This window comes from Nerophis ophidion, linkage group LG15 (genome assembly GCF_033978795.1).
Source record: "Nerophis ophidion isolate RoL-2023_Sa linkage group LG15, RoL_Noph_v1.0, whole genome shotgun sequence".
Taxonomy (NCBI): domain Eukaryota; kingdom Metazoa; phylum Chordata; class Actinopteri; order Syngnathiformes; family Syngnathidae; genus Nerophis; species Nerophis ophidion.
In genome coordinates this window covers 43,197,964-43,214,032 of record NC_084625.1, presented here as the reverse complement: position 1 = coordinate 43,214,032, position 16,069 = coordinate 43,197,964, and the positions used below count along the sequence as shown (strand labels likewise).

General features: G+C 39.5%; 1 protein-coding gene across 4 annotated transcripts in view; it reads left to right on the top strand.

Moving 5' to 3' along the window:
* emilin2b (elastin microfibril interfacer 2b) overlaps window positions 1-11,169 on the top strand; it is a 64,726-nt gene extending 53,557 nt beyond the window's left edge. For 2 of the 4 annotated variants that reach the window (XM_061922189.1, XM_061922191.1), the window contains 3 exons: window positions 3,566-3,745; window positions 3,806-3,922; window positions 10,612-11,169. In XM_061922189.1, coding sequence (XP_061778173.1) covers window positions 3,566-3,745; window positions 3,806-3,922; window positions 10,612-10,994 — 680 coding nt within the window. In that variant the 3' untranslated portion in view covers window positions 10,995-11,169. Of the gene's footprint in view, window positions 1-3,565; window positions 3,746-3,805; window positions 3,923-4,285; window positions 5,993-10,611 lie in introns of those variants that run through there. The other 2 variants (XM_061922190.1, XM_061922192.1) reach the window with 2 other exon arrangements.
* Window positions 11,170-16,069: the final 4,900 nt, after the last annotated feature.

The window sequence follows — 16,069 nt, the reverse complement described above, 5'->3', positions numbered from 1 at the left end:
GATCAATCGTCCTGTCCCCTTAGCAGAAAAAACAGCCCCAAAGCATGATGTTTCCACCCCCATGCTTCACAGTAGGTGTGGTGTTCTTGGGATGCAACTCAGTATTATTCTTCCTCCAAACACGACGAGTTGAGTTTAAACCAAAAAACTTCTATTTTGGTTTCATCTGACCACGTGACATTCTCCCAATCCTCTGCTGTATCATCCATGTATCCATTTTGGTATAAACTCAACTCGTCGTGTTTGGAGGAAGAAGAATACTGAGTTGCATCCCAAGGACACCATACCTACTGTGAAGCATGGGGGTGAAAACATCATGCTTTGGGGCTGTTTTTCTGCTAATAGGACAGGACGATTGATCCGTGTTAAGGAAAGAATGAATGGGGCCATGTATCGTGAGATTTTGAGCCAAAACCTCCTTCCATCAGTGAGAGCTTTGAATGGTTGACCAAATACTTACTTTCCACCATAATTTGCAAATAAATTCTTTAAAATTCCTACAATGTGAATTCCTGGATTTTTTTTGTCACATTCTGTCTCTCACAGTTGAAGTGTACCTATGATGAAAATTACAGACCTCTGTCATCATTTTAAGTGAGAGAACTTGCACAATCGGTGGCTAACTAAATACTTATTTGCCCCACTGTATATACACACATATATATATATATATATATATATATATATATAGATATATATATATCTATATATATATATATATATATATATATATATATATTTGTGTGTATATATATAATGGGGATGCCCTCATTTGCGTCTTTTTCCACCTAAAAAAGGGACGGAGTGGCGCAGTGGGAGAGTGGCCGTGCGCAACCTGAGGGTTCTTGGTTCAATCCCCACCTAGTACCAACCTCGTCATGTCCGTTGTGTCTTGAGCAAGACACTTCACCCTTGCTCCTGATGGGTGCTGGTTAGCGCCTTGCATGGCAGCTCCCTCCATCAGTGTGTGAATGTGTGTGTGAATGGGTAAATGTGGAAGTAGTGTCAAAGCGCTTTGAGTACCTTGAAGGTAGAAAAGTGCTATACAAGTACAACCCATTTATTTATTTATATATATGTACATACATATATATCCATCCATTTTCTACCGATTGTCCCTTTTGGGGTAATTTAAAAACATTCTTTTTTTGGATTACATTACATTAATTTTCAATGTGAATGCCTCAAATGTGTTTTTTTTTTCCAAGCTTCAGTCCTGTGCTATGTCTTTGCCACGCCACTTCCTGTCAACGGTTAAAGACGGAAGAATAAAGGCTGTGCTCTTGCGACCGAGATATTTGATCATTTAAAGATTTTTGTTCACCAATTGTGTTTACAGACACAAAAGAGTCAGCTGGCATCTTCGAACTGCTTTTGGTCCCTTGAGACACACTTATTTGCAGGAATAAGGCAAATATGAAGAGCCTTTAGCCTGACGCTAACGCGCCCCCCCCCCCCCCCCCTCCCACAGCATTTCAAAGTGGTTGCTTAGTAACCAGAAGTGACACTGAGATTGTTTCCAAACACACAGAGTTATCTCAGTTGACGGGCTGACAAGATTAGAACACAAAGAAGATCTTAGAAAAGCTATTTTAGAACACAGAGAAGATATGAGAAGTCTGCAAGAAAATATAGAAAGTCTAATAACGTTAAAAGGAAACTTCAGGATCTCAAGAAGATAGTGGTGAAACTCTTGAAAGAGCAAATAGTAAATTTGTGAAGGTGAATATTTCTCAAGTGGAAAATATTATATACCGGTATATAATATATTATTTCATAAAATAGCTACTTAAACAACCGGAAGATAGGGAGAACACAAATTTACAACGCTAAATATATCCTGTGGTGTACCCCAGGGATCAATACTGGGACCAAAATTGTTCAATATTTATATAAACGACATTTGTAAAGTTACAAAAGACTTAACGTCAGATTTATTTGCAGACAATACAACTGTGTTTTGTTTACACTCGGAAGCCAATACAAAAAAAAAACTGAAGAAATGAATAAATTAAAAAGATGGTTTGACGGAAACAGACTATCTTTGAATCTCAGTAAAACGGAAATAATGCTGTTTGGTAACAGTCGAAAAGAAAGTCAAACACAAATGGACAAGACATTGAAAGAGTAAATTAAATCAATCCATGTGTTACATGGCCTTTCCTTTTAACAACACTCCGTAAACGTTTTAGAACCGATGAGACCAATTTTTTAAGCTTTTCAGGTGGAATTCTTTCCCATTCTTGCTGGATGTACAGCTTAAATTGTTCAACAGTCCGGGGTCTCTGTTGTGGTATTTTATGCTTCATATTGCGCCACACATTTTCAATGGGAGACAGGTCTGGATTACAGGCAGGCCAGGAAAGTACCCGCACTCTTTTACTACGAAGCCACGCTGTTGTAAAACGTGGCTTGGCATTGTCTTGTTGAAATAATCAGGGGTATCCAACATAGCGTTGCTTGGATGACAACATATGTTGCTCCAAAACCTGTCTGGACCTTTCAGCATTAATGGTTCCTTCACAGATGTGTAAGTTACCCATGCCTTGGGCACTAATACACCCCCATACCATCACGGATGCTGGCTTTTGAACTTTGCGCCTATAATAATCCCAATGGTTATTTTCCTCTTTGTTCTGGAGGACACCATGTCCTCTGTTTCCAAATATAATTTGAAATGTGGTCTTGTCAGACCACAGAACACTTTTCCACTTTGCATCAGTCCATCTGAGATGGGCTCGGGCCCAGCGAAGCCGGCGGCGTTTCAGGGTGTTGTTGATAAATGGGTTTGGCTTTGCATAGTAGAGTTTTAACTTGCACTTACAGATATAGCAACCAACTTTAGTTACTGACATTGGTTTTATGAAGTGTTCCTGAGCCCATGTGGTGATATCCTTTACACACTGATCTCGGTTTTTGATGCAGTACCGCCTGAGGGATTAAAGATCCGTATTATAATCACTTACGGGCAGTGATTTCTCCAGATTCTCTGAACCTTTTGATGATTTTACGGACCGTAGATGGTAAAATCCCTAAATTCCTTGCAATAGCTCGTTGAGAAATGTTGTTCTAAAACTGTTCGACAATTTGCTTCCAAATTGGTGACCCTCACCCCATCCTTGTTTGTGAATTACTTAGCATTTCATGGAAGCTGCTTTTATACCCAATCATGGCACCCACCTGTTCCCAATTAGCCTGCACACCTGTGGGATGTTCCATATAAGTGTGTGATGAGCATTCCTCAACTTTATCAGTATATATTGCCACCTTTCCCAACTTCTTTGTCACGTGTTGCTGGCATCAAATTCTAAAAGTAATGATTATTTGCACAATATTTGTTTTTTTTATCAGTTTGAACATCAAATATGTTGTCTTTGTAGCATATTCAACTGAATATAGGTTGAAAATAATTTGCAAATCATTGTATTCCGTTTATATTTACATCTAACACAATTTCCCAACTCATATGGAAACGGGGTTTGTACTATGAAGCCACGCTGTTGTAACACGTGGCTTGGCAGTGTCTTGCTGAAATAAGATCATGACAACTTTCACTCTCTGTCAGATGTTCATGTTGATGTCACGGATGCAGGACCATCCAGGAGTTCTCCTACAAGCTCCCCAGAGGCTCCTCCCCCTGTAGACACACCCCTGCAAATGCCTTTGACGGAGAGTGGTGAGGCCGGCCCCCCGGCGACAAGGACCGTGTCCAGGGTGCCAACGCCGGGCTTCGCTGTCGCTCCAGGTGAGACCCCATCATTGTCACGCATGAAGTGTTTACGTCACCGCTCCTACATGTCTTCAGGAGACAAGATGGCTTTCTCAGTCGGGCTGACACGAACACCTGTTCAAGGAGAGGATGGGGTGCTCCGGTTCAACCAGGTGCTGGTCAACGATGGAGGACACTACGATCCGAGCACAGGTGACTTCATTGCTCGCTCTCTTCCAATTCTATACAGAAAATACCTACATTTTTGAAAGCACACTTCTACTACCTAATGTTTATCCCGTTCCGTAAATGGCCCGTTTCATCTAATCTGTTTTATTTGCTTGATGACATTTGCCATATTTTCCGGACCATAGGGCGCACCAGCTTATAAGGCGCACTGCCGATGAATGGTCTATTTTTGATCTTTTTTCATATACAAAGTGTACCGGATTATAGGGCGCATTAAAGGAGTCATACTCATTTTATTTTTTCTTAATGTAAAAGACTTCCTTGTGGTCTACATAACATGTAATGGTGGTTCTTTGGTCAAAATGTTGCATAAATGATGTTTTACAGATCATCTTCAAGCCGCTTTCTGACAGTCACTTCAGGATGGGCTGTTTTATGGGCGGTCTTATGTACGTGGCTCACCTTTGTCAGCGTCATCTCCCCGTCATCTTTGTTGTAGCGGTGTGGCGTGCAAGGACGGGAGTGTAAGAAGTGTCAAAAGATGGCGCTAACTGTTTTAATGACATTCAGACTTTATTTCAATCAATCACGGAGCAGAATCTCCTCATCCGGAAACAAGGCTGAAAATGTGTCCCGTGAAAAAACGTCCGACCGGAACTCTCTAATAACTTAAAGGGGAACATTATCACAATTTAAAAAGGGTTAAAAACAATAAAAATCAGTTCCAAGTGGCTTGTTTTATTTTTCGAAGTTTTTTTTAAAAATTTCACACCTCCCGGAATATCCCTAAAAAAGCTTTAAGGTTCTTGATTTTCGCTATTTGCGACGCGACTGTCCATTTCCCTGTGACGTCATACAGTGCTGCCAATACAAACAACATGGCGGTTACCACAGCAAGATATAGCGACATTAGCTCGGATTCAGACTCGAATTTCAGCAGTTTAAGCGATTCAACAGATTACGCATGTATTGAAACAGATGGTTGGAGTATGGAGGCAGATAGCGAAAACAAAATTGAAGAAGAAATTGAAGCTATTGAGCGAATAGCTGTTGACGCTATTCGGCCATAGCATGGGTGTACCTAATGAAGTGGCCCATAGCATGGCTGCCTTATTAGCATCACCGGTAAAATGTGCGGACCAAACGATCAGGACTTTCGCATCTTATGACACTAGAGCAACTTAAATCAGTCGATTGGTAAGTGTTTGTTTCGCATTAATGTGGGTATCTAGTTTCAAATGTACATACAGTTAGCGTAAATAGCATGTTAGCATCGATTAGCATAGCATGTTAGCATCGATTAGCTGGCAGTCATGCTGCGACCAAATATGTCTGATTAGCACATAAGTCAACAACATCAACAAAACTCACCTTTGTGATTTCGTTGACTTAATCGTTGCAAATGCATCTGCACGTTATCCATACATCTCTGTGCCATGTCTGTCTTAGCATCGCCGGTAAAATGTGGAGACACTCTGGCACATTCAATGGGGGTCTGGCGGAAGATTTCTTGCCAGTGGTGCAACTTGAATCCCTCCATGTTAGTGTTGTTACACCCTCCGACAACACACCGACGAGGCATGATGTCTCCAAGGTTCCAAAAAATAGTCGAAAAAACTGAAAATACCAGAGCTGAGACCCGGTGTTTATAATGTGAAAATGAAAATGGCGGGTGTATTACCTCGGTGACGTCACGTTCTGACGTCATCGCCACAAGACCGATAAACAGAAAGGCGTTTGATTCGCCAAAATTCACCCATTTAGAGTTCGGAAATCGGTTAAAAAAACACATGGTCCTTTTTCTGCAACATCAAGGTATATATTGACGCTTGCATAGGTTTGGTGATAATGTTACCCTTTAAGTTCCTTGGGTGAATCATGTAAACTCACTACACTGGTATGTTTTAGCGCTTCCATGGTGAGTTTACAGACGGATATAAGTAAGAACTTTACACTACTTTATATTAGAAATGGCAACAGTGGAGGATGAATGTCCCATAACAAGAAAATAGAGAAAAACAAGAAGCTTAACGTCTACAAGGTCGGCACATACTACAAAGGCGGACCCGCGCAAGTTTTCAGGATTTATGCAGATTCCAAATACAAATCAGAAGGTAAGAAAAGTTTCTTTTGCATAATATTTGGAAAAAAAATGCCAGATATAATTTCTTACCTTCTACACACACTATAATAATACTCCTATGTTGAAGCATAGTACAATCTATCAATCCATAGCTTACCAAAGTCGGACTTTTGAGCGCCGTCTGTATTGTTCTATATTCTCAATGGAACATACCAAATGTTAGTGTTGTTTACTTGAGACATATTGCAGTCTACACATATCTCTTGTGTGTGACTGCCATCTACTGGTCACACTTATCACCTCACCATGGACCAAATAAAATAGCTTCAAGGTCAGTAAGCACAACCACAATTATTCCGTACATTAGGAGCACCGGGTTATAAGGCGCACTGTCCAGTTTTAAGAAAATGAAAGGATTTTAAGGGGTTCTGAAACCCACTACTACCGACCACGCAGTCTGATAGTTTATATATCAATGATGAAATATTAACGTTGCAACACATCCCAATACGGTCTTTTTAGTTTACTAAATTGCAATTTTAAATTTCACGCGCAAGTATCATGCTAAAACGTTGCTGTATGATGACGCGTGCGCGTGACGTCACGCATTGTGGAGGACATTTTGGTCCAGCACCGTTCACAGCTATAAGTCGTCTCTTTTCATCGCATAATTCCACAGTATTCTGGACATCTGTGTTGCTGAATCTTTTGCAATTTGTTCAATTAATAATGGAGACGTCAAAGAAGAAATATGTAGGTGGGAAGCGGTGTATTGCGGCCGCCTTCAGCATCACAAAGACAGCCGGTGTTTCCTTGTTTCATTATTTACATTCCCGAAAGATAACGGTGAAGCTTTACTATGGAACAGAGCGGTCAAGCGAACATGGTTCCCTACAACATGTCAATCGGCAGGTTTCAGTGAGAAAATGGTGGTAATAAGTCGGCTCTTACCGTAGACATGAGCGGAGAGCTTGCGTCGTCCTCCTGCACCTGTCAAAGATACAGCTGCGACTCTCTTGCCTCCTCCCACCGGCCGCTCCCGACCGTCGGATGCTTCCACCGTGGAGGAGGGGGGGGAAGAAAAATCTCCGCCCGGCCCGACAGGCTGCCTTCGCCTCATCGAGAAACGTGGCTTCCCTCGGAGACACTGGCGGTCACCACACCCCTCCGACTTTCAGGTTGAACAGGTACGACCATGTAATCTCACTAAAACACTAGTAAAACAATACGCAGATAAGGGATTTTCCAGAATTATCCTAGTAAATTTGTCTAATAACATCTGAATCGCTCTGCCGTCTAGTTTTTTATTTATTTATTTATTTTTTTTAGTCCTTAACTCTCACTTTCCTCATCCACAAATCTTTCATCCTCGCTCAAATTAATGGGGAAATCGTCGCTTTCTTGTTCCTAATCGCTCTTGCTGCTGGTGGCCATGATTGTAAACAATGTGCAGATGTGAGGAGCTCCACAACCCGTGATGTCACGCGCACATCGTCTGCTACTTCCGGTACAGGCAAGGCTTTTTTCTTAGCGACCAAAAGTTGTGAACTTTATCGCGGATGTTCCCTACTAAATCCTTTCAGCAAAAATATGGCAATATCGCGAAATGATCAAGTATGACACATAGAATGGACCTGCTATCCCCGTTTAAATAAGAAAACCTCATTTCAGTAGGCCTTTAAGTGCGTCTTATAGTCCGAAAAATACAATAATAAACTTTAGTTCATTTTATTTCAAAGCCAGGGTAGACTCATTTGAGTAACAAATACAGGGATTATCCCAATATTATTTTATATTACAAAACACAGAATTGATGCTAATAGCATTTTGACACTATACAAGCACATTATAATGATTCAACCAAATCATTTAACGACTACATCATGACCCCACTTACAGGTATCATTAGAAATATATATATATTTATTCCTTTATATTTTTATAGTGCGTTTTCTCTAGTGACTCAAAGCACTCTAAGTTACATTTGTTAAACCAGTGTGGGTGGCACTTGGAGCAGGTAGGTTAAGTGTCTTGCCCAAGGACACAACGCAGTGACTAGGACGGCAGAAGCGGGGATCGAACCTGGAACCCTCAAGTTGCCGGCACGGCCGCTCTACCAATCGAGCTATACCGTCCCAAAAATATGATTGAATATACAGAAAATAATGGCCTGCAAAGGAATGATGCAACTTCCTGTGGATCATACCCTACATTTTTTTAAGACTGGGTAAAAACCTAGGAACACAACTTAAGTGAGACTCTTACCCTAGCTGTTTTTCTCAATTATTATAAACTTAAAGGACCCATAGCATCCAGATGAACAACATTTCACTAATACGTTTTTTTATGTATTTTCTGCTCCTAAAAATGAACCTGGCAGCCATTTCCCATAATATATCGTTTTTGAGTAATTGTTGGACAGCTGTATTTGGAACACCCCTTTTTCATGGCCAGACCTCTCTTGGTGTGACGTCATCTACAGACCGTGTGGATGAAGGCATTTAAAACTATTATTGTGATCACTGAATGCGTTTTATTGTCGCCCCGGTCCATGGTTACCTCAAAACTGTTAGGATCAACCTTATGGGCGAAAAGGAAATATAAAAGAATCACCCTTCCCAGGCTTCCCTGTTCTTTCATGTCTTTATTTATGGATACCATAACCTGCCTTTCCTCATGCTCTTTCAGCATTTCCTCATGCATCTTGTGAAAAACATCAGTAGAAGAGGACCCAAAATATGATACTTCCTTTTCTCTCATTTTTGATCGCTGGGTTAGTTCTTTTCTGTCCGTTTTTCCGCAGTTTCTGACTCGGTCTTTCTCTCCTCGAGTAGTGTTGTCCCGATACCAATATTTTGGTACTGATACCAAAATGTATTTTGAAACTTTCCTAAATAAAAGGGGACACAAACAAGGGCATTATTGGCTTTATTTTAACAAAAACTCTTAGGGTACATTAAACATGTTTCTTATTGCAAGTTTGTCCTTAAATAAAATAGTGAACATACAATACAACTTGTCTTTTAGTAGTAAGTAAACAAACAAAGGCTCCTAATTTAGTCTGCTGACATATGCAGTAACATATTGTGTCATTTATCATTCTTTTATTTTGTCAACATTATTAAGGACAAGTGGTAGAAAATTAATTATTAATCTACTTGTTCATTTACTGTTAATATCTGCTTACTTTCTGTTTCTACATGTTCTATCTACACTTCTGTTCAAATGTAATAATCACTTATTCTTTTGTTATTTGGATGCTTTACATTAGTTTTGTATGATACTACAAATTTGGGTATCAATCCGATGCCAAGTAGTTACAGGATCATACATTGGTCATATTCAAAGTCCTCATGTTTCCAGAGACATATTTTCTGAGTTTATAAACATAATATAATTTTTTTTTGTTTGTTTTGGCCCCCGGGCCTTGAGTTTTACACCTGTGTTTCAATCAATCAATCAATCAATCAATGTTTACTTATATAGCCCTAAATCACTAGTGTCTCAAAGGGCTGCACAAACCACCACGACATCCTCGGTAGGCTCACATAAGGGCAAGGAAAACTCACACCCAGTGGGACATCGGTGACAATAATGACCCAGTGGGACGTCGGTGACAATGATGACTATGAGAACCTTGGAGAGGAGGAAAGCAATGGATGTCGAGCGGGTCTAACATGATACTGTGAAAGTTCAATCCACAATGGATCCAACACAGTCGCGAAAGTCCAGTCCAAAGCGGATCCAACACAGCAGCGAGAGTCCCGTTCACAGCGGAGCCAGCAGGAAACCATCCCAAGCGGAGGCGGATCAGCAGCGCAGAGATGTCCCCAGCCGATACACAGGCAAGCAGTACATGGCCACCGGATCGGACCGAACCCCTCCACAAGGGAGAGTGGGACATAGAAGAAAAAGAAAAGAAACGGCAGATCAACTGGTCTAAAAAGGGAGTCTATTTAAAGGCTAGAGTATACAAATGAGTTTTAAGGTGAGACTTAAATGCTTCTACTGAGGTGGCATCTCGAACTGTTACCAGGAGGGCATTCCAGAGTACTGGAGCCCGAACGGAAAACGCTCTATAGCCCGCAGACTTTTTTGGGGCTTTGGGATTCACTAATAAGCCGGAGTCCTTTGAACGCAGATTTCTTGCCGGGACATATGGTACAATACAATCGGCAAGATAGGATGGAGCTAGACCGTGTAGTATTTTATACGTAAGTAGTAAAACCTTAAAGTCACATCTTAAGTGCACAGGAAGCCAGTGCAGGTGAGCCAGTACAGGCGTAATATGATCAAACTTTCTTGTTCTTGTCAAAAGTCTAGCAGCCGCATTTTGTACCAACTCTAATCTTTTAATGCTAGACATGGGGAGAGCCGAAAATAATACGTTACAGTAGTCGAGGCGAGACGTAACAAACGCATGGATAATGATCTCAGCGTCTTTAGTGGACAGAATGGAGCGAATTTTAGCGATATTACGGAGATGAAAGAAGGCCGTTTTAGTAACGCTTTTAATGTGTGCAACCTGTTTCTGTTTGGCATGTCCTTGATGCCAGAGAGGTCCCTTCCACTGCAGCATTCTGAGCTGAACTTGAGAAGTAATAAAGAAAAACTAATACTGTTTTCTCAGGAATCTTCACAGCTCCCATCAACGGCCGCTACTTGCTGACGGCCGTGCTCGCCGCTCAGGAAGGCGAGAAGTTGGAGGCCGTTCTCTCCGTGTCCAATCGCAGCATCCACAGGCTGCACTCCAGAGGACGACAGGTCCTGACGGCGGAACAATGTGCTTGCAACAGTCCGGCCTCGCTCAGCCTGGTGGTGCCGATGAGAAGAGGAGAAAGGGCGGGACTGGCGGTAACGGCGGGAAAGCTCGGCGTCTCCGCTTCCTCTGACTTCCTGTCGTCCTTCAGCGGCGTCCTCCTTTACACCAACACGTCGGGTCTTTTGCCAGGCGAAAAGAAGGTGAAGAAGGGCGGGCATGATGACACGATGAATGGGAACTTGGGAGCCTGAAAAGTATGAACATGAACAATGTATCTGACGATTTTTTATTTTTAGCTTTTTTAATTTTGTCTTTTAGAAATAAATGTGTTTTCCTGAATAATTTCTACACAAATACACCTCTGTTACAAAAGGTCTGGACCAAAAGTTTTGGGATTTGAAAAATATTTGCAAAGAAATATCCACTTTTGATGTTAGAATATATATATATATATATATATATATATATATATATATATATATATATATATATATATATATATATACATGTATGTATGTGTATATATATGTATATGTGTATAAATGTCTGCATATATATATATGTATGTATGTGTGTATGTATATATGTGTGTATATGTATATATATGTATATACGTATATACATGTGTATGTGTATATATGTCTGTGTATATATATGTACATACATATATATGTTTGTATGTGTATATATATGTATACATGTATATATATATATGTGTGTATATATATGTGTATGTATATATATATATGTGTGTATATATATGTGTATGTATATATGTACATATATATGTGTAGATATATATGTGTATACATATATACATACATATATATATGTATATGTATACATGTATATATATGTGTATATGTATATATATGTGTCTATATATATGTACATATATATGTGTAGATATATATGTGTATATATACATACATACATATATATATATATATATATATATATATATACATATATATATATACATATACATATATATGTGTGTGTGTGTGTGTGTGTACATATATTTTTTGGTGTATTACTATAAATGCCAAAACAGCACCACAGTTTATTGCAGTTAAAAAGTACTTTTTTTTTTCATTTAGAGTAAATTTCACATTTTTGTAATGAAATCTATTGCTTCTTTTACATTGCACAATTAGATGGATAACTTGCTTTGAAATCAATATTATTATTATTTATTTCAATTTAAAATATGGTTTGAATGTTTGATAATATATTTTTTCCATAATCAGACAATATTTAAGTTAACATAGTTTGAGATTACATTCAGTACATTTTTTTCCCTCCCAAAATAGAAGGAAAGGATTCGTTTAGTAAGAAAACTAACGGTACTTTGTTGATACGTATTATTTCCAGGCTTTTGAGGGCCAAATAGAAGGAAGTGGAGGGCCTAATCTGACCCCCTGGCCTTGAGTTTGACACCAATGGGCTAAAGCATCCAGAAACAAAACACCATCCCTTTCACTGTATTGACTATTGTATAATATTTTGTAAAATATAGAACAATAATTTGCAATCTGTTTTGCATCATTGCAAACCATATCATTTATTTTCAGTTAATCAATGGTGTTATTTTTGAGCCTGTGATTTTTAATCAAAATACGCGGAATTGTTTTTTTTTTTTGGTTTTTCTATTCAAAACACTTGTTTGTTTTAAAACTCAACCCGGACAATACCTTAATTAATACAATAATAACAGTTCAATTCTCAAAATACCGTATTTCCTTGAATTGCCGCAGGGCATATAGTATGCGCCTGTCTTGAATTACCGCCTGGTCAAACTTGTGACGTCACGAGTGACACTTCTCCTGTCATCATTTTCAAAATGGGGGAGGCTGATTTCAATACCGGTAATTTGAAATCGCATAAAGGGAAGAAGGTTAAGAGCTATTCAGTAGGATTTGAGGTCCAAGCTTACATCACCCTCAAATTTTTACTGCATACCTTTGGTAAGTGCCGGAGTGAGAAGAGGTTTTAAAATAACTAGCGCACGCCCGATTGTAGCTGAGATAGGCGCCAGCGCCCCCCGCGACCCCAAAAGGGAATATGCGGTAGAAAATGGATGGATGGATGCTTACTTTTACCGCATGCCTTTGGTAAGCCCAGTAGTGAGAAGAGGTTTTAAATTAATTAGCGCCCCGGCGGCAATTTAAGGAAATACGGTATTTATCTGTGTTAGTGTTTTTAAAAGGTTTGCAGTGTTTCAGCAAAAAATAAATAAATAAATAATAATACATGTCATTTTTGTCTCTAAGCATGTTTTATTTTTTTTTAATATGTGGAATTGTTTTTTTATTTATTTTTTGGCAGTCCAATATGTTTTATCAGGAAATTCTGAGTAATAATCTATTTCCAACAAACGGGCAGTCAAAACACTGGACGTAGAGAAAAACAACTGATATTACCTTACAGAAGACTAATGCATATGTAACAGTTAAAAATGCACTTTATTAATATTTTGGAATGTTTTAAATTTTTTTATGGAGGTATTGTTTGTGTGAATTTTATCTCAACATAATGATTTATTTTTGTTGATTGATTTATTTTATTTTACGCCTTAATACGTGGAATTGTGTTCTACATATAATATCAACTGATGACGTCACGCATCCCAGCATGCACCGCGCACAATCTAAACAAACGCCATATTGACAGGTAAAAAAAGCCCGCGAGTCTTTCTCAGTCGTTCAAACTCTACATTCGTGTTTATAGGGTGTTAAAAATGCCTTAAAATATGGCCATAAAGCGGTTTACTGAGAAGAAATGTGGAGGACGTCATGAATATGGACCGAGGTGATGTTAATTTCAAGTTGGACATACGACGGATGTCAGCCCGGGTAAGGGACCGTCAACAAATCACTTGACAATTTAAATCGTCACTAACTGTTTTAGTCACGTGACATGAAAAATCCCAAACCACTTTAATATTGTTCGTTCATCTTTACTAAACTTGGCTTGCGCGTTGGTTTGTCCAGATGTTTCTATGTTTTAAGGTAAAGTTAAGTTAAAGTACCAATGATTGTCACACACACACTAGGTGTGGTGAAATGAGTCCTCTGCATTTGACCCATCCCCTTGTTCACCCCCTGAGAGGTGAGGGGAGCAGTGAGCAGCAGCGGTGGCCGCGCCCGGGAATCATTTTTGGTGATTTAACCCCCAATTCCAACCGTTGGTGCTTAGTGCCAAGCAAGGAAGTAATGGGTCCCATTTTTATAGACTTTGGTTTGAACTCACGACCTACCGATCTCAGGGCTCACTAGGCCACTGACAGGCATGTGATTTTTCCGTCTAAAGTCGGAATGCCGTCTTTTTTAATCTCGGGGGGAAAAAAAATTATCTTCCGTTTTTCCATTTTTTTTTCCGACCCTAAATCAAGATTTGTTTACTTGCCGATTCGTCTTTTGTAATCGAGACGTAGCTTATATTACGCCACAGTTGGTTGGTCAATATGTTCCTTGTGACCAATCAGGACATCTGTTATGAATGATGACGTCATTACCGCCTATTTCCAAATGTAAACGATGTCGGTTCTCGAGAGAAAGGACTCTTCACGAGTAAAAGAAATTGATAAACATGTCAAAAATAAGTTTCGATGGGACTGGATGGAAAGGGAAATCACTGATACTTTTGGGAAGAAGGAAGTTACGACTTTGTTCGGCGATATTATTCGGAAAATCGATCGTCCCGGAAAAGTTTTGTGCACGTGGTGTCATGATAATATTGACTATGGATCACGAGGTTTCAAGGCTTTGGAAGTACATGCGAAATGCCAAAAACATTTGAAACAACTTGAAGCAAGGAAAACTAACTTTTTACTAGCTGGTACTTTTGGATGTCAACCGAAAGTCAGCAAACCTTACGGACTTCATCCTTTGTTTACATCGACAACTGCCGTAGACATCGAGAGGAAAGATCCACCCAAACAACCCACTTCAGTTGCAGACAGGGTAGTTAATAATGAGGTAAGCTAAAAAATATTTGCTTGTGAAATACGCATGTTTGTTTTAAATATTAACCAATTATTGCTTTGCAAAATATAAATGTTTTTTTCTAAAAATAAGAAGCCACGTGAAAATATATTATGAAATTACAGAAATTCAAAGAGTCGCATTATTGATTCCAGTTAACAATTTATTTGAAATAAATTTGCATATAATACTATTTTGGAGAAGTCACAGTAGAAAGATGGAGTTGGGAAGCTTTAGCCTTTAGCCACACAAACACACGGTGATTCCTTGTTTAAAATTCCTGGAGGTGAAACTTTCCTATGGATCACAGCGCGGTCAAGCAGACATGGATCCCGACCACATGTCAACCAGCAGGTTTCGGTGAGAAAATTGTAGTTAAAAAGTCAGTTCTTACCGGAGATCAGCTGAGCTTGTGCCGTCCATAGCTGCCGTCAACTCCCCTGAGACACTGCGCGTCAACACACTCGTGGATACACCCTTCCGACTATCAGGTACTATTTAACTCACTAAAACACTAACGACACAATAGAAAGATAAGGGATTTCACAGAATTAACCTAGTAAATGTGTCTAAAAACATCGGAATCCGTCCCAATGCAATCGCGTTTTTTGTTTTTTTTTCTAGTCCGTCGCTATCAATATCCTCAAACACGAATCTTTCATCCTCGCTCAAATTAATGTGGAAATTGTCGTTTTCTCGGTCCGAATAGCACTTTTTGTTGGAGGCACCCATTAAAATCAATGTGAATATGTGAGGAGCCATCAAACATGTGACGTCATCGTCTGCGACTTCCGGTATAGGCAGGGCTTTTCTCTTAGCACCGAAAGTTGCAAACTTTATCGTGGATGTTCTCTACTAAATCCTTTCAGCAAAAATATGGCATAATCGCGAAATGATCACGTATGACACATAGAATGGACCTGCTATCCCCGTTTAAATAAGAAAATCTCATTTCAGTAGGCTTTTAAAAGGTTGTGCATGAATGCACAAAGGTGAGTTTTGTTGATGTTATTGACTTATGTGGAGTGTGCTAATCAGACATATTTGGTCACAGCATGACTGCAAGCTAATCGATGCTAACATGCTATTTAGGCTAGCTGTATGTACGTATTGCATCATTATGCCTCATTTGTAGCTATATTTGCATTCAGCCTTTCCCTCCACCCACATTTAATGCCAAACAAACACATACCAATCGTTGGTTAGAAAGCGATAGCCAAATTCGTCTTCGCTTCCTCCCGTGCCGCTGTCTGTCGTGATATGGCTCAATAGTTTCAGTTTCTTCTTCAATTTCGTTCTGGTTACCTGCCTCCACACTCCAACCATCCGTTTCAATACAT